At 44.8% G+C, this 18,755-nt stretch overlaps 1 protein-coding gene and 1 pseudogene across 2 annotated transcripts in view; one reads left to right on the top strand and one right to left on the bottom strand.

The window, feature by feature from the left end:
- Positions 1 to 1,614: 1,614 nt before the first annotated feature.
- Positions 1,615 to 18,755, bottom strand: part of THSD4 (thrombospondin type 1 domain containing 4) — a 432,381-nt gene continuing 415,240 nt past the window's right edge. For both annotated transcript variants that reach the window (XM_066635874.1, XM_066635875.1), the window contains 3 exons: positions 12,415 to 12,594; positions 4,954 to 5,098; positions 1,615 to 2,433 (listed from right to left, as the gene is read on the bottom strand). In XM_066635874.1, the coding sequence (XP_066491971.1) occupies positions 2,291 to 2,433; positions 4,954 to 5,098; positions 12,415 to 12,594 (468 nt within the window). In that variant the 3' untranslated portion in view covers positions 1,615 to 2,290. The remainder of the gene's footprint in view (positions 2,434 to 4,953; positions 5,099 to 12,414; positions 12,595 to 18,755) is intronic.
- On the top strand, positions 13,391 to 13,507 carry LOC136659649 (5S ribosomal RNA; annotated as a pseudogene).

The following is an 18,755-nucleotide window of genomic DNA, read 5'->3' on the forward strand; positions in this document are numbered from 1 at the left end:
CGTCTCTGTATACGCGGCTTTGAGACCTGTGGTTTTTAACTAACCGTGGGTTCCAAACCCAAGGTGGTGGCTGGCCTGAGCTCCTGGATGCAACCTGAAGTGCTCTCCAGCTGCATCCAGGAGCCTTTCTGAACCCCATAAAGGCTGAACATGTTTAATAGGCACTTCCAGTTTCTGGCAAACCTCTACGGTCCCCTCTGGAGGTCCTATGAACTGGACCCGTAGATTTGTTTATCTGGAGGTTTCGGTATCCACAAGGGGTCCAAGAATGGATCCCTGCAGATACCAGTGTCCCATCTGTGTTCTGTTGGGAGCTAGATTGTGTGGTCAGAGGCTGACTTGGTCAAAGGGACTGAGGAATTGTCTGTACAACCTTGAGCTTGCCATGACTGGAGCTCAGTTACACATCCTTGCTGTCTAAATGTGCCCTGCCTGTAATGCTGTGATTTGCAGAGAATAAAAGAAAAGAAAAAAGATTATGTTTGCAAAATGATTATGTTCACACCCAAATAATAACTGTTATCTTTTGTGATCACAAAAAATCCCCCATCTTTGAAGGTTGTCCAATCAATGACGCTATTATGAATACAGCTGTATGCACATGTGTGACTTCCTGTTAAGTCAGAATAGATGGTGCTCAGTCACAGGGGTCACTGGTATTCTCCAAAGTCTAGTTCAGCAATTTTCAACCTTTTTCATCTCATGGCACACTTCGAAGGCACTAAAATGATCAGGGCACACCATCAGTCCTTTGACAACTGACAAGGCACACCATGCTGCTGGTAGGAGGCTCACATTCCCCCAATGGCCTTACTAATAAATGACCCTTCCCCAAACTCCTGGGGCACACCTGTAAACCATCTGCAGCACACCAATGTGCTGCGACACAGTGGTTGAAAATTGCTGGTCTGGTCCAAAACAGGGACTGTAACTAATAATTTTGAATAGGTCCCATTCAGAACTACAAAACAATGAGCTAGTTTGCAGGTGTCCCCAGAACCATTCCTCAAAATCAATACTACATACAAAAATAAAGGTGGGTGAATAGAGAAAGATACTGTTGGTGTAGAATTTGGTAGATAGCCCACAGCCCAATCCTAGCCACACTTTACTGGGAGTAAGCCCCATTGATCTAATGGGGCTTACTTCTGAGTAGACATGCATAGGATTGGGCTACCAATCTGCAATATAATACAGTCCAAGGTGGTCTTGTTAAGGTTGCAGCTCTGTTCACTCTGACTTGGGAATAAACCACATGGAACTTTTTGGGACTTATTGCTCATGAGATGTGCATACAATTGCAATGTCAATTTGTGGGGCAGTGCAAAAGATCTCAGGTTCCAGCAAAGTGTACAGGGAAGGGCTATGGCTTGTTGGAACAGAACCTGCTGTGCATTCAAAAAGTCACATATTCAAACCTTGGCGACAGCAGGTAGGGCTAGGAAAGACCCTCACCTGACACTGCCAGTCAGTGTCAACAATACTAGGGCTGCAACCCTAACCACAGTTTCCTGAGAGTAAGCCCCATTGGAAAAAAAAATAGGACTTACTCCTGAGTAGACCTGGTTAGGATTGTGCCCTAAGTTAGCTAAACTAAGGCAGTAATTCCCAAAACCTACCACTGCTGCAGCGTCATGACACGAGATCTTGTGAGAATACTGTGAGATCTCAGGAGATCTCAGCCTGGTGAACCAGGGGGAAAAGACCGTGTGACGCCGCTGAGAGTGCACCACGGCACACAATTTGGGAACCGCTGAACTAAGTGGGTGGCTTCGTATGAAGTAGCTTCCTACAGCAATTGCTACCCCCCCCGGCCGTTACATATGTTTCTAGTACAAATTAGAAATGGCTGGTTCCTTAGTAAGGCAGAGATCAGAACGAGTCTGAGGAAGAACTCAGTGAATCCCAAAAACTAGCTTGTTGCTTTAGGATTTTTCGATGGCATTTTGAAAAAGAAAATTAAAAAAAAAGATTTGTGATTGTCCCTAGATGGATTTTGTAAGGGGCAGCTCCCTATATCTCAAAAGACATATTACTGGTGTCTCAGTGGGTTGAGCCCCCAGACTGTCTAAAATGTGGTGGTATTACAGTGTACATTTCAAGAAGAGAGTTCCTATACAGTGTGTGTGTGTGTGTGTGTGTGTGTGTGTGTGTGTGTAAGTGATATAACACCAGGGTGCATTCATCACACCCTCAAGGCACTCCCCAGTACAGAAAGCCTCTCTTTGCAAAGGCAGAATCCGTTGCAGTCCAACCGTGCAGGAGTCCAGCGCCGGCAATGGAGCCGCTGTTATCTGCGTCCCAGAAACCCCGACTGCCTGTTGGCCACTCTCAAGCAGGACGCGCAGCAGGCCGTCTTGTAATAGGTGTAGACACAGAGCCGAGCCTGCACCACGACATTGCAGTTGTAGTACTTGTCCTTGCAGTTTTCATCTGGAAAGAAATACATGGACAAAAGCCTTCCTTACATTCTCCACATACGGAACAGAATAATTTCTCAACAGTCCATCGCTTGGGTGGAACCAAGACACTAGAGCCAGGAAGGGGCTAAACAGATGAAGGGGTGGTGCATATGCTGATGAAGGGGTAGAAAGGAGCAGGCTTGGGCTCATTGCCTAGCAGCAGCCAAGGGCAAGAAGCAGCATGAGCCTCCTTGATTGCCCTCAATGTACCCTTTCACTTTCTCCAGTGTAGATGAATGGCTTTCATTGATTTTGGAGGAGAAATAAAATATGGGGACAGTATTGCAGCAATGGCAAAAACCTCCCTTGGGCAAACTTTCCAAGTTAGCCTTCTGCATGAATGCAGTATCTGTGGAATTAACATAAGAACATAAGAAGAGCCCTGCTGAATCAGGTCAAAGGCCCATCTAGTCCAGCTTCCTGTATCTCACAGGGAGCAAGGTACCTGTATCCTGTGTACTCCCTCTTGCATCTGGCATTCAGTGATCGCCTACTACCAGAAGTTTGCATATACCCATCAAGTCTTGTAACCTGTGATAGAATTTTCCTCCATAGATCTGTTCAATCCCCTTTTAAAGGTATCTAGGCCTTCAGGTGTCATGACCACATCCTGTGGCAAGGAGTTCCATAGATTGAATATAAGTTGGTTGACCTTAAGAAGTTGTCTAAATCTGCTCCAAACAAAGCTTTGCCATAGTTAAGGTACGATATGAATTCTGGGGAGAAACAAGACCATGTGCTAAAGACCATGCAAACAAGACCATTCTTCCCAGCACTGAGCTATGCTTGGCGCATGGGACATAGTAGATTGGACATTGGGAGATCAGGATCAGATCTTAGGCATTTATTTTAATAAGGCAAACATGCTGCATTGCACTGGCCCCAGGTTGGTGAAGGCCTTAGGGCAATGGTCTGCACTTTTCAATCCTCTAGGAAATAGGGAAGGCAAGGGAAATTGGCAGTGGGTGGTGACAGTGGGTGGTGACTTCTCACACCTTCCCTATCAGCAAATGTGGGAATCTGTGGTGAGCTGTGTAGTGTTGGGGGCTTTGGGGGACAATCCAGTAAGGTAGACAGTCTGATGGGCATGGATCTGATGCTCCATGATGCACCTGTAGAAGGGAGGATTCAGGTTCAGACTATTGTGCTTGGGGAATAGAGGCTTAAACCCTGTGTCCTTATGGGGCAAATAGCTGTGGAGGGCAACTCTGGGGAAACTGATGCAGGAATAAACAGGTTAATTTTTCCTCCCCCAGTGCCACATTCCAAATCTGAATCCTTCCGATCTGTCATGGCTTCACCTGCCATTAAAAATAACAACCATGGGAGATCGAACTGTGGATTTCATACTGTCTCAGTTGGTTGAGCCCCAAATCTGCAGGTTTCAGTGGATCTATAAGATTCGTCTATCTTTACGCCACTAGATATAGTCAGATTTTGTTACAGAAACTTTGGAGGGGAGTGAAATGTCTAATGCCCAGATGAGTTTTTAACATTCACCGCGTTGGCTTTTATCCTTTTTTTTCTCATTTCGGCGCCTTGTGTTGTTTAAATAATACATCCGCCCAAGCCACATGGCTTGAATAATACATATGTCCAATCACTTCTGTACGAAGTCAAGTACAAATCAATTTCATTTTCCCCGATTCCCAAACGCAAGGTAGCATGCAGCTGTGTTTGACTGGCAGGCATTGGAGCCAAACATTAGTTGCTTTGTGAAATCCAGCTGTTAAAAGTGGAAGAGAAATTGTGTGCACGCACATACAGAGCCATCTCCAACAACTCCATTTATTATTCATGCTCGTCCAGGGTTTTGCAAACACCCTCGGTCTGTCAAATCCCGCATGGAAGGCACAGTCCTGAAACTGTGTAAATGTGTGTTTTCTTCCATTCAATCTCAAGGGAGCTTCTTAAATGGCTAAGGAATTGTGGGCTTGCACTAAACCTGATGGATGGGGGACAAGGGGGAAAAAAAGCATTGAAATTCTTCTTTGACTCTTGCTTTCTCAGCTGTCATTGAATAAATGGGTGAAGAAGCCTTACTGAAAACAATTCCTCTTATAGCTGCAGTCTATGGTTTCTTGTGGAACCTGTAAGGTGCATCACACCCTCAAGAACCTCAGGTTTTGTTTCAGAGCAGACTCCACCAAAGCAAACATTCAAGAAGGCAGAAAATTCTCATGAAAGCGACTCCAAAACAGGTGCAGACATGGCTATTTTGGCAGATGCTAATGATTCCTCAGATTTTCGGGCACTCCAAAGCAAACTTCATTTTTATCTAGCTCAATACAAATACTCTTAAGCCCCACTTTAAAAAAAAGTGCACTCTTCTTTAGAGATTTGTTTCACTATATTTTGTTTCAAACAACCGTTAGACAAATCGCATACACACACACAATTCTGACCTTTGATTACCTTCATGAGATCCATGGCCTGATACCCCTTTTCTCCACTAGATGGAGTACCATGGTTAGAATAATAAATTTCCTACCTATTTCGGGTATACAGTCCTGGGGGTTGCATTGCTCTTTTTCTTCTGGTTTAAGCTGGGCATCGCACTGGATACTGGGCATCATGTCATCAGACAGACATCGAACCTCTCGAACTCGGAAGCCACCTTCACAGGTTTTTGAGCACTGAAACACACATGCAAAAAATTGTGATTCACTACAGTAGGATCTGAAATGAAGAAAGCAGGACCACAGGAAGCACTGGACTTTGATGCCATTATTATTATTGCAGTTATGATTTTTGTGTATTTACCCCAAAACCCTAGGACGCTGCAGCTGCATTGCTCCAGGGAGGTCGTGGAAGTTTTATGCTCTGTATTTTAGTGACACCTTTTGATTCCCTAAAGCAGGGGTTCCAAAAGTGTGCATTGTAGCACTTCAGGGTGTTATGACACACTCACAAGGGTGCCACGGGATGTCCCCGGTGGCCCCTCCTACCTGTTTCTCTCGGGCACCGCCATCGTGGATCTTGCAAAATCCCACAAGATTTGGGCACCACCATCTTGGATCTCAAGCAATTTTGTGAGATTTCGGTGCCACCATTTTGGATCTCACCATGGGAACCCCTGCTTTAGGGAATCAAAAGAAGAGGCTGTGGGGTTATTGTGACCCAGGTAAGTTTGCGAACTACTGCCCTAAACATATTAGCAAACTTCCAAAACTACATAGGTTGTGTCATTTGCGCCAGTAGTAACATGATACCCAGTCTGGCTGACCTCAGATGCCACAAATGGTTGGCAACCTTCAGTCTCGAAAGACTATGGTATAAGCCTACAGCACCCGGTATTCCCAGGCGGTCTCCCATCCAAGTACTAACCAGGCCTGACCCTGCTTAGCTTCCGAGATCAGACGAGGTGAGATAGCAGACTGGGCAGTGTCAGATAATGTCATCGGGCGACCCCCTTCCCCAAGTTCCAGTATTATGAGAGGGCAGAACATTTTTGCCACTCACAGATGTGCATCATACCTAACATATCATCCTTTGGATTGTGAACCCTTTGGGGACAGGGAACCATTTAAATGGTTTATTTCTTGCGCTATGTAAACTGCTTTGTGAATGACTTTTTTTTTTTTTGCTGAAAAGCGGTATATAAATATTCTTATAAATAATAGTAATAATCTTTCAAAGCCACAATTGTAGATCCTGTCCATGTCAGGATGGTGCTCCAACATACTGATCATTCTGCTTGCTCTTTTAAATCTCTGTGATAGATAGATGAGAACTGGGCCCAATATTCCTGATTCTCAACCATGAAGAGGTAGGATCTGGGCTAATAATCTCACCCAAGATTAACAGGTTTTGCAAGGGTCCAAAGACTATCAACAGACAATAGTAATTTTGCCCTAGATCTATGCTTCTATTGAGGGGGAAAAAAAATGAATTTAGTGTACTGACACTGCAGAAAATTAGCCATGCCTTCAGCCAGGTTCACATAATTTCATTCCCTTTCCTAAAACAAGGGTGGCCAAAGTTATTAGCCTTTCCCCTAGGTTTTCTCAAAAAGCCATCCAGGAAGCAAAGTAATCAAACAGGGTGAGTCGAGGGGAAGCCAAAACAATTTCCACACGTAGCAGTCTGTGGGTGAAGAATCTCAGAAGGGATTTAGGGTCATATGACTTTAAATTGCTCGCGGCTCAGCAGGGGAGGTGAAGGTTGCAAAGAGCAAATCAGAAAAGAACGAGAGAGTGCGCCATATAGAGCCTTGTCACTCTGAATTTCTCAGTGGTACAGAGACATTTTTCCCAGTTAAACGAAATGATGCTGGGGAATGCTGAGAATCACTTGATGAAGAACAGTCCGCATTACTGGTACGTGAGAACATAAGGATTGCCCTGCTGGATCAGACCAAAGGTCCATATACGTAAAACACAGCATCCTGCTTCCCACAGTAAATAACCAGGTGCTTTTTGGGAAGTCCACAAAAAGACCATGAAGCCAAGGGCCCCCTCTCATCAATGCTTCCCTGCATGTCAGTTTCAGAGACCATGTGGTATGGAATCATCATCATGACTAGTCACAACTGATTGACTTGTCCTCCATGAATTTGTACTAGCACTTTCTCAAAGCCATCACCACTTCTTGTGGTACTGAATTCCACAGATTAATTACATGCTGACTGAAGGACTTCCATTTATTTCTCCAAAGTCTGCCAATCAGTTTCATTGGCTGACTGCTAGTTTTAGTGTTGCAAGAGCAAGAGGTGCGGGGGAGGGGGAGGAGTTTTTTCCATCCACGTTCTTCACACCATGCCTAATTTTATAAGTCTTGGTCAAATGCCTCTGTAGTCATCTTTTTGATGAACAAAACAAGGCACTCTTTCCTTGCAAGGAAGCTTTTCCAGCTCCCTGATCATTCTGAAAAATATCATTTTAGCAGATATCTCCAATTTCTAACATGAACATAATCATCTCCAATTTAAATTCACATGAACATAATATACTTACTGGTCTACAATCTCTATTTTCTTATCACTCTGCTTTCTGTGTGTGTTAACTATCAACAACCTGGTGAGTGTTAACATTCATTCATAATGTTTAAGATTTGAAGAGACCCAGACTGAATATAACTTCTTACTCCTACTAGGACACCCAACTGAATACATCCAGTAAATGTCCACATGTCACTTTCATTTTAATCATGTACAGGTTGGCCCTTTTTATCTGCCCTGGGTGGCTTCCCTGAGTCGGAGAGTGCCCTATTAGGGCATAAAAACATCATTTCCAGTCTGGCCGAGAAACCTGAAGTTGCATTTTTTTTGCTTGAAATCGAGGGTCGGGGAAGCCACACATAGTCTCCTGGCCTTCAGAACACCCTCTGGATGTGGGGTTTTTGTGGGGTTTTGGTGCCCTAATTAGTGGGTTTGATCCACTAGTGGGTTTGAGGGGGTTTGGTGCCCTTTGGGGTGTGGAGGTGGTGACCGAGTTTGATGCCTAATTCTAATGGGTTTCAGTGCCCTAATTAGTGGGTTTGATAAATAATAATAATATACAGTATTTATATACCGCCTTTCTTGGTCTTTATTCAAGACTTTATTCAAGGCGGTTTACACAGGCAGGCTTATTAAATCCACGCAGGGATTTTTACAAATTGAAAGAAGGTTCTCTCTTTCAAGAACCACCACATTCAAGGTGTTACACTCCGATCTGGTCTTAACATTCTGGCCTCCATCCTCCCACGCTCCGAGCAGATGGAACAGCTCAGCTGCAGCTTGTCAGCTGCTTCAAGGTCGCACGGTGCCGGTGGCCTCGCACTGGCGACCTTGTGGATGTTAATCTTCAGGCAAATGGAGGCTCTACCCTCTAGACCAGACCTCCTGCCCATCCACAGTTTTGATCATCCACAGTTTTCATCATCTGCAGATATTGGTATCTGGGGCGTTCTTGGAATGGAACCCTCGCAGATAATGAGGGCCCACTATATATGGGTGCACCTTTTGGGGCAAAAGCTGTACTTCTGTGGGCCCTGATATATCTTCTGAAAAGCATTAAGGATATTCTTCATTTTTCCTGCCTGTTCACAGCCTTTGTTCTATTGATTTGTTGCAACAGCAGTGCTATTTTTCTCCTTTTGCTGTGGCTTCATTTTTTCTCCTTCACTAAGTGATCCTAGCCAATCAGGGTTTACTGAGTGAACCTGAAGTTGTCATGAGGGTAATGCTTATTGGGTCAGTCACAGTATACATTTTATTAGGGTAAGTTATGTAGTGAAATTTGTATTAGTTAAAGAAATTTTTAAACGTTTCAGTTGCAATAGATTTTGATGTTTAGGTGTAAGTTATATTTGAACTTGTTTCCGTAGCTAATTTTGTACAGCAAAATTTTCCTAATAATTTGCTGGTGAAGGACATTTTCCATACTATGGATTTCCTTGAAAACCAAGTCTCATAATACTAATGCTCTTGATATTTGTTCTTTGGTCTCTTAAATTCTTAACAAAGACCAAACTTTAAGCAAACCTGTTGCACCCCTAAGCACTGTTGAACACTTTGTGACCCAAAGGTATTGTGTACCACAATGCGGTGGTGATGAGCTTGTTTCAAGGACTCACATGCTTTGGTTCAAATCAGGGCTCCTCTTGGAAGTTCCAGGAGGGTTGTCAAGGCTATGATAAAGTCCAGGGACCCATTCATGGAAAATCACCGCTGAGAAGAGCGGGCACCCTGGGTGAACAGGGTGCTCAAGACTTGGCCAGATGGGTTGCTTGCCTGAATAGGTTCTCAGTAGCTTCTGGGAACTAAGCTAACCAGACAGTTCCTGACTTGCCTTCCTGCAGTGTTAAATGTCACTGCGCAGATTATAGCATTAGGTCAGGTCCTGCACAATTTTTTGCTACACATTGAAAAACTTGTCAGGTCTAAAGGCCTGGAGGCAGGCAGGCAGATGGCCCAGCAAAGACAGCAGCAGGCGGATCAGTGAGGAATCAAGCAGGAAGTCCGTCTGGTAACTGCTCAGACTGTATCTGAATGATGAATTGCTCCAAATGGGAATTCAGGCCAGAGACACCAAATATATAGGGCCAGATTTCTTTCTTTCTTTTAAAATGGTAACATTCCACCAGGGTGTCTCTCCACCAGGAGAACGCTCTGGTGGGTTGTCAGAGCATTGCTTGTTAGGGCCAGTTCAAGACCTCCAGGCACCTGAGACAGAGAATCAAATAAGGCCATCAGCGCCCTTACTTAATGAGACACTAACCGCCACTGCCACTTCTCCCACTCACTGAATTCTACAATGAAAAGGGGAATAAAGTGGAAGAGGAAACGTAGAGAAGTGTGGTGGGTTAGAGCGTCCATGACATTCTAACCTGTCACTCTCCTCCAATCAGGGCCTGCTTTATTCCTTGGGAAACCAGAAGTAGCTTTCTTGAGGCCAAAATGGCTATTCTGAAGTCCGCAGAGGCTGTGGGCGGAAACACACAGCCTCTGCAGGGGTCAGAACACCCTCTGGCGGTGAGAAAGTGGACAGGTTTGAAGGGCTGGGGGATGTCCTTGGTTATCCGTTGCTGTGCATAACTGTGGGGGGTTCTGGAACGGAAGCCCTGCGGATAGCGGGACATGCCTGTACAGTATTGACACTGAGCACTATGAGGCGATGAAGCTGTGGATAGGAACCCTCCAGCATTTGGAAAGAACAGAAATCCTAACACTGATTGATTTATCATTTGTTAAATGAGGTCCTTTCCAGGGTAGCTTTCGAACCAGAGTACGTGACAGTGAAAAGTAAATCACAAGTCCCCTTTTATTACTTTGCCCTTTTTTCTCTGACCTTACAAGGAGTTATTTTTCCCAGATGTGCCTTAAAGACCAAATATTATTTTCATAGTTCCTTACTGGGGACTCCACCGGGTTGGCCATCTCGTAAAATTTCTGAGACACTTTAATTGAGAAATTTAGCTCTCAGATGTAACTGTTTTCTGTCCAACTAGAACTTCCCCCTTCTCCTAATCAAATTATGTATGAATATGAGTAAAGGCCATTGCCTTGGGGGAGAAGGTGGACCCCAAAAATATTTTTCTAAGGGCCAAATGACATTTCCAATCAAGCATGTTTAACTGTCAAATGGGTTCGATTTAAAACAACCCTGGACTGTAGATCAGCTTTAGGAATTGCCTAGGTCAAGACTGGTTCCAGGTTTGGGGAAGGACTGAATAGGGCTCAGTGGCTATTCTTCCCTTACCTTAGAGACATAGTGGGCTTACATATCTTTTCTATTATGAAGGCAGAAGTAGAAGCAACATCATCACTCTCAATCACCTTGCAATTGGCATGTCCCCCATTCATAGTGTCCCCCAACTGTTATAGTCCATCACCACCATATGGTAGAGGTCATTGTGGGGAAAATGGCTAGAACCAGTGGCAGACCTCCCATTCACTCTACGGGGCAAATGCGCCAGGTGCGGAGCCTCTCTGAGGCTCCCAACGGGGTCGGAAACTGTGCTTCTGTTTTTCTGGAAGCACAATTTAAAGCATCAGGGAACCTCAGAGAGGCTTCCCCAATGCATCCTGGAGTCGTGCGAGGCACTGTGCACTCCAGGTATGTGAGGGGTAGTAGATTCGCACATGGAGGAGTGGAAGTATCCTGTGGGGGGCACATCTTGGATCTTTGCCCTGGGGTTTGGGGCTGGCGAGGTCTACCACTGGCTAGGACAACATGGAAGCAGTATAAGAAATAATTTCTTTAAAGCGCCTATCATACCATCGAGATAAGGGAAGGAGGGATCCACACGGCTCTCAAATGCATGTTGCTGGCAGACCCATCCTAACCATGAGATGCCACCTTGTGATGGCAGTCCTGAATGATGTGTAGATAGTTAGCTGATTTGTGGAGGGATGCCAGGTTCAATCCTTGGCAGCATCTCTAGGCGGAGCTGGAGTGAAAAATCACTGCCTGGAACCCTGGAGAACTGTTAACTGTACTTTCAATCCTATCCTAGCCTATCATCAGGCTGCGCTACTAGAACTTGTGTTCCAGCTGTGCAGCCTGACTTACGGCACTGCAAAATGAAGCGCACTGTTGCACACTACCTGCTCCATGTAGGAAATGGCATGGGGAGTTAGCTATGCAGCGGCAGCCCTCCTAGATCCCCTGGCACTTGTAAGTCAGTGGCAGGAGCAGGCCATGAGAGGGGAAGGGGTGTTTTGGGGGAGGAAACTGGGATGGGGAGTGGGACGGAGGGTGTGGGTGAATCCAACCGCAATCATACATGCCAGATTTTATCCCTTCTTTTTAAAACCTCTCCACCCCTTTTCTCTCCTTGGACATATGCCACTAAAATGGGTGGTATATGTCCGAGGAGACCAGTAGGCAGCCTGAGGGCTTACATAGATGTGTTTAAAATCTCCTCTAGTTCCATCAATGGAAGGTCCTCTCCAGGGGCACTGCAGATGCAGCAATGACATGCTCAATGGGACTACCAACGCGAATGGCTGGCAACTGCACATTGCACTGGCCATTGGAATGCCCAGTTTTGCTGGATGAGGTACATTGATGGTCAGTGGGAGGGAGAGTGTTTAGGGCAAGGAAAGGGGACATTTTCAGGGGAGGGAGGGGTGCATCTAATAGCAGGTGCGGCTCTGGATCTTATCCCTCAATCCTCGGCATGCCCTGCCCTTTACACACTACTATATAGCTGGTGCAGGAGACCCATAGGCCATCAGGGCGCTTATTTTTCCTTATCTCTCATAGGCTTCCTGATTGCCGCCCTCTACCCAGCATAACATGCAGTAGGCACCTCCACAGTGGGCCTGCATGCTATAGTGTGGCGGGGGATAGGATTGGACACTAAATCTCATTTGAGGCTCTTAGCTGAAGCTGTGAGCATCAGTTTTAATACGTTGCAGAACTCTCCCTGTACTGACTACAAAGACAGCAAAGGCACAGGGTCCTTTCAGAGGAAAGGTGTGCGTTTCGTATAAAGAGTGGGAAGAAGGAAAAAGAAGACTTACTGTGCTCCATTCAGTGCTAAACCATTTAGCACCACAAGGCTTGAGGTAGCAGGTCTGCTGGCTGGGCGGCCTCTCCAAAAATGAACACTCGTAGGGATTCAACATGTCAAAGCCATCCTCAGTCTTTCTAATACAAATTACTTCTCTCTGCTGGGCTCCACTGCCGCATTCAACCGAGCACTGTATCAGATGGCAAAAAGCAAAGACGGATATGGAACAGCATAAAAAAGCCTTTACTATGTTTACGTTCTCCCTAATACACACAGATAACGGAATATGTGATACCTTGTATCATAATAGTTGAATTCTATTCAACTCACCCCAGCACTGTCTGTTTTAGTGGCTGTCTGCTGGTACTCATTTGCATCTTTTTAGATTGTGAGCCCTTTTGGGACAGGGAGCCATTTAGTTAGTTGATTTTTTCTCTGTAAACCGCTTTGTGAACTTTTAGTTGAAAAGCGGTATATAAATACGGTTAATAATAATAATTAATAATAATTCTGCTGTATGGATGTTCTTAGTAGAATGGGTCCTGATTTAACTGTATACACACATACCCACCCTGAGCCTCCCATGCATAAGAACTCTTCATGTGTCACATTGTACAGGCATGCCCCATATCCGTGGATCCAGTAACTGCGATATCACTCATCTGCGGTTCTCTGTGGGGTGGGCACCCATGCAGGCAGATGACATTCAGGCAGGAATGCTTAGACAGACACAGTCAGAATGTTAGCAAGAAGTAGAAATTGTCTTCCTGTTAACACGAGTCTCCTCCCTCTTGCAAGCAGGCTGCCTTTATGCCCCATTCTTCAGTTCAACAAGAAACGGTTCCTCTGTTAAGCGAGAAAATACATACTTCCACTGCTAGTAAAGAAAAGCAAAGGTAATGGGTGGGGTGTGTAGAGTACTGTACTTTATATACACATCTACGGTTTCCGTAACTATGGGGTGGTACGGAAACCCTATGGATATTGGTAACACCTGTTACCCTGCACATGCCCGATCTTGTCTGATCTCGGAAGCTAAGCAGGGTCAGGCCTGGTTAGTACTTGGATGGGAGACCACCTGGGAATACCGGGCGCTGTAGGCTTATACCATAGTCTTTCGAGACTGAAGGTTGCCAACCATTGTACACATGTCCACTTTTGTGTGTGAACAACTGTACATGTGTCTGTTCTTAGAAGTCGAGACAGGTCCAGATACTCTCAGTTGTGTGGAGTGCAGATTGCACATTCTGCTGTATGCAAACTGAACACACCATGTGCGAATAACTGAATGTACGTACAGATGAACCGCCGCATGTATATCGTAAACATATGGTATGCGTTTTTAACATGCTGTGTGAATGAGGTTATAGTTTCCCTATAGCTGCTGTTTTGGGCCAGGAACCATATCTACAGCAGCTATTTTCAAGTGTAATCATCCAGGTAGGATTCTCAGTTTCTAAGTGAAACTGTCCCAGTCTGGGTGAACATTTTTGCGTCGCCTCCAGCATTTGAGGTGAGACTTCAGCTTTGCACGCTTCCAAAATCCTCATTCTGTGTGATATTTGGGAAGGGTTTGAAATCCGCCAGGGTGTTCTTTTCATCTCCATCATGTGCTCCTGAGCAGGGGTGTTGGTTCCATTTCTGAAATGCTAATTTTGGCTCAGGGAGCCCTGGACTGCTTCCTTAAAAGGTTAAATACACACACACTATACTGTTCCTGGCACTTTGTAAAAAGGGTCTTTAGAAGACAAATCCAACAATATATTGGTTTCTATATCACTTAAAAGGATAGGCTCTCCAAAGGAGTTTTTACGCCCCACACAATTGGCTGTTATTTAAAAAGCGGGGATGCTTACACTTGGGGTAGAATTTTGTAATAGCTGAATCAATCTTTATCCTTCGCACTTGGGACAAGTACAATGTTCTAAGGAATATCAATGTATATTTTACCTAGGATATGCCTGGGGGCAACTAAATGACACAGCAGGAGACATGATTGGCTCACTTGGGCTTTTGCTAAATGGTAAATACAGCTGTATGGAGGATGAAATTCTGACCAGGACCATTGTACTGGGGAGTACACACACTACACATAACCTTTGATCCTGAACCATTTCCCTGACAAAAACTTCATCATCTCCTGAAGACACTATTTGCCCTGCAGGGCAAAACATTCATGAACTACGCTGTAGAGCTGTTGCAAATATTCCATTAGGGCGACTCAAAATATTGAACCCTCCCCCCCATTTGAACATTTGTAAGCAGAATCAAGGTGAATTGAGACAAATGTGCTGCAAAAGTTTGAACAGTTGCAAGCAAATAGACCATGAGCAAAAGTTTGTTTGAAGGCCTGTGAGCTGTGCAACTCACAAAGATTTGACCTTTGGTTGGCATATTCAAGCCCGTGCAAATGATGAAACCAGGGGTTCCCAGAGACCCAAGATTTTTGCGGATGTTTGATTGGAATGCATGCAAAAGCTCAATGTAATTTCAGGGTGAACATTGTAGTCATTCGTTCATCTCTTCAGCATGCTTGTGTTTTGCCCTATTTGGAAAATAGATGCTGCAGGGTAGATTTCAACTAAAAAAAGCCCACTCATAGTTGAAAGATATTTCTGAGCTATGAAGATTTATCTGTGGAATAAGTGCCTTTTTTTTGCATTGGTAAATCACTGCGTAAGAAATCAAGATGCAATTCTACAAGATTTTTTTCCCTACAGTGTTTTATCCATGCGTACTTGTGCATTTAGTGGGAGAGAGGGAAGGTGAGATGCAAATGAAATGAAGGAGCTAAAAACTAAGGTAAACAGTACATGCCCAGTATTTTTAATAAAATTCAATTTAAAAACAAAACAAAAAACAGAATATAGGGCACCCTTCGGTATCCATGGAGGTTCAATTTCTGGAACGCTCACAGATACCAAAATCTGTGGATGATTGAATCCACGAATTTCAGGCCCCCAAACCCTCCAAAACTCAACCAGAGGAACTTTGGAGGGCCAAGTTGGCTCCTTATCCCTGAGAAGGCCTTCTGAGGTCTCCAGAAAGCTGAAAATCACAGCTCCTGCATCCTCCAGAGGGTACAGATTAGACTCATCTACAGGTTCAGATGCTGTGGATGACTGAATGGAGAATTCCTAAAGTCACTTTGAAATTCACTTTACAAGACCAGAACTCAAAAATCCAAGAAGAAATTCAGATACAACGCTGAGAAACATGATTTTTTTTCAGTGAGTCGATGAAACTGCACTCAGTTGAAGAGCTTCTCTTCCAGCATTATTTATGACAAGGCAAGAGATGCCAAAACCTGCCCCACAGTTTGCCCAGTGCATCCTAATGAGGTGGTAAAAACCAGCACGGACACCCAGGTCATGTTTGGGAAATCACAAAACCTTTTGAAATGGAGATCTTGGAAGCAGACCCTTTCCAAGGACACTTCTGAACAGTTTCTGGGTTGGACTGTGTGTACTATGGCCAATCTCTTAACCAAAGCTAAAGAATCATTTTCTCAAAGAGTGCTGAAAATAACTGAAAGGGGGAGGCGTTCTTTGGCAATGTCAGAAATGTTCAATAAGCATAGTGAGAAGTTTTGGCTCACAACACTTATGGAGGATCACGACCAACTCAGTTAATTGCACCTGATGGCTTTCAGATCTGATACTATTCTATGGTTCTTGCTTCAGGTGAGTTATCCTTTATAAAGGAAAACCGGAGAAGAAAGTGTTTCCAAATGTAAGGACATCTTGGCTTTAAGGACACTTGCAATTCACTTCTGAAACCACAGCTCTTTCAAAAAAAAAATCTACATTTATGGAATCACATTTATGAAATCAGGCCACTACAAATTGAAGAACCATTTCTATGTTCTGAGGTGCTTGAAATAAACTGCCAAAGTCTAGAGACTAAAGTATCAAAGACTTTTCTCCTGTCTGAACCAGAGAGGTTTCAGGAACATTGTTCTCCTAGAGCTTCTGCCTTATACAAAGATTGAGGGTGTATATAATCTGTTGACAAACAGACCAGTGTTGCTCAAACAGTGGTACTCGTACCACCGGTGGTATTGGAGGTGGTATCCAGTAGTACATGTGGGACCCCAGATTCCTGCTGCCTGGCCACAAGACCAGCAGCACAATGCATCAAGCAGCAGTAGGAGGTTCAGCAGATGGGCAGAGTTCCAGCAGGTGCTTTTCCTGTGCTCAAAAAAGCCCATCTGCCCTGCGATTCTTACCAGTGCTTGTCATGTTGCAACTGGCCTCCCAATGTAGATGTAACTGGTGATGTCATCATTGCCAGTTACTTCCAGTAGCATTTCCAATAGGTGGACCATGCAAAGTGGTACAGCAGGGGACAAAGGTTGAGAAATGCTGAAATAGACCAACTCTCTGCTGGACTTTTAAAGAAGGGATGAAGAAATGAGAAGAAAGAAGCCATCAGTGGAATCTAAATGGATCTCAGTGGTGGAGGAACTCAGACTGTTGGCTTTGATGATCTGAGGCACTCTTGTTTCATAATCAACCAATACATGTGGCTGATTGTGCCAATTAACTCATTAGTCCAACAAAATGACTGATAAATTTCTAGGAGCCCTGAGCCTCATGCAATGAAACTTTTATGTCATTTTTTTTAAACTCCCGACACAGATTGTTGGGAAAGAGATCTAAATTAGATTAGCAATGAGTTATGCAAACAAAAGCAATCCAAGACAATAAAAACGCCAGCCGTGAATTTCACAGAAATCCAAGCTAGGAAACAATAATGAAATGCAGCATGTCTCATGTCTCCACCAGACCCCAAACTCTGAAGAGAAGCAGCCTCAATTTTAATGCCCTCTTCCCTGCAAATAAAACCCCCTTTATGATCTTAGAGCTCTGCTTGGTATTGAGATTATATTTGCGTTATAATAGAGTCTCAGTTCAAACCATCCTGATGCAGTTACTTCCAAAGATATATGTTCACGTTTGGGATTCGACCGTGCTTGCTACATTTACTACTATGCGGAAATCCTTTGTCAAATGAAAACAATTAAGGGCCCGATCCTATGGGCCACGGCGCCGGCGCTTCTCCGGCACCCCTGGCCCAACTGTTGCAAAAAGTGCCATAAGGCACTTCCACACCAGCAGTACTGGCACTGGGTCCAGCGGCAATCTGCACAGGGCTGTGGCACCAGAGGAAGAATTCCTAGGGCTCCCAGGGGTAAGTACTACCTCTGGCTGGCAGCAGGCTTTTCGGGGTGGGGGAAGGGCAGGAAGGGGGCAGAACTGGGCAGAAGGAAGAGAGGAGTAGGCCTGGGAGGGGGGCAGAGATGGTGGCAGGCTCTGCTGTCATATCCTAACGCCCCTCCTGGGCTGGGAAATCTAACACGGATCTCCTTGATTCTGTGCCCACTGAATAGCGGGTGCAGGTCCAAGAAGACGCATTGGGCTTGTCGGACCACTACATGGGGGAAAGGAACACTTCTTTCCTTACCCTGAGGAGACCTTGTTCTGCTTCCCAGCCCCACAGGATGCAGCGGCTGCCATATCAGCGCCACTGCAGCCCTGGGCACTAGGGAAGCATGGGATTGGGTTGCCCAAGGTCTTGTGGCACCTGGTCTAGCGGGACTGGATCACTGCATTTGAAACATGCAGCGGTTCAGGAGTCTGACTTAGACCTGGAAGATCCAGGTTCAAATCCCCGCTCAGCCATGAAGCTTCCTAGATGTTCTTGGGCATCTATCTCTCTGCCTTGCCTACTTCTCAGGGTTGTTGTGAGACCAAAAGGAGAGGAGGAAGTATACACACCACCCTGAGCTCCTGGGTGAATAAAAATGTGAAAGAAGAAATAAATACAACAGATGAAGACAAGCCTCTTGTAGGACCACACTGTCAATTACAACGAAACCGTGTGGGGAGGGCAGCAGGGCTGAAGCCAGTTCTTTTCTAAACACAGGCTTGCCATCACCACATCTGAGAGTCCCTAGGCAATGCTGAGCACCAAGTCCTTGTTCTTCTGGTGTGAACACCCTTCCAGCAATGCTCTCTAAATGACAACGGGCGAGCTGTGAATGGTGGAGCTGCTCCATGGTTTTGCTTTGTTAACTGGTATCCCAGGAGTTAATCTCCTCCAGGGCTAGCAATTTACAATGCTGTTAACAGGAATTATGTCTTGAACTCCCAGGCACCCACACAGAGTTTATCCATAAATCTATCATATTGCTTCAGGCTTCTAATTTATTTCTCTAAAGTAATAAAATTTTTTTTTGAGAATATGCACCCACAGACATTTTTAAACCCATAATACTTTAATTCTTCACTGGTCAGCTACAATATGCATCTACATGTATATCGTAGCTGACCAGCAGAGTCAAATCAT

Source organism: Tiliqua scincoides, chromosome 8 (assembly GCF_035046505.1).
Source record: "Tiliqua scincoides isolate rTilSci1 chromosome 8, rTilSci1.hap2, whole genome shotgun sequence".
Lineage (NCBI taxonomy): Eukaryota > Metazoa > Chordata > Lepidosauria > Squamata > Scincidae > Tiliqua > Tiliqua scincoides.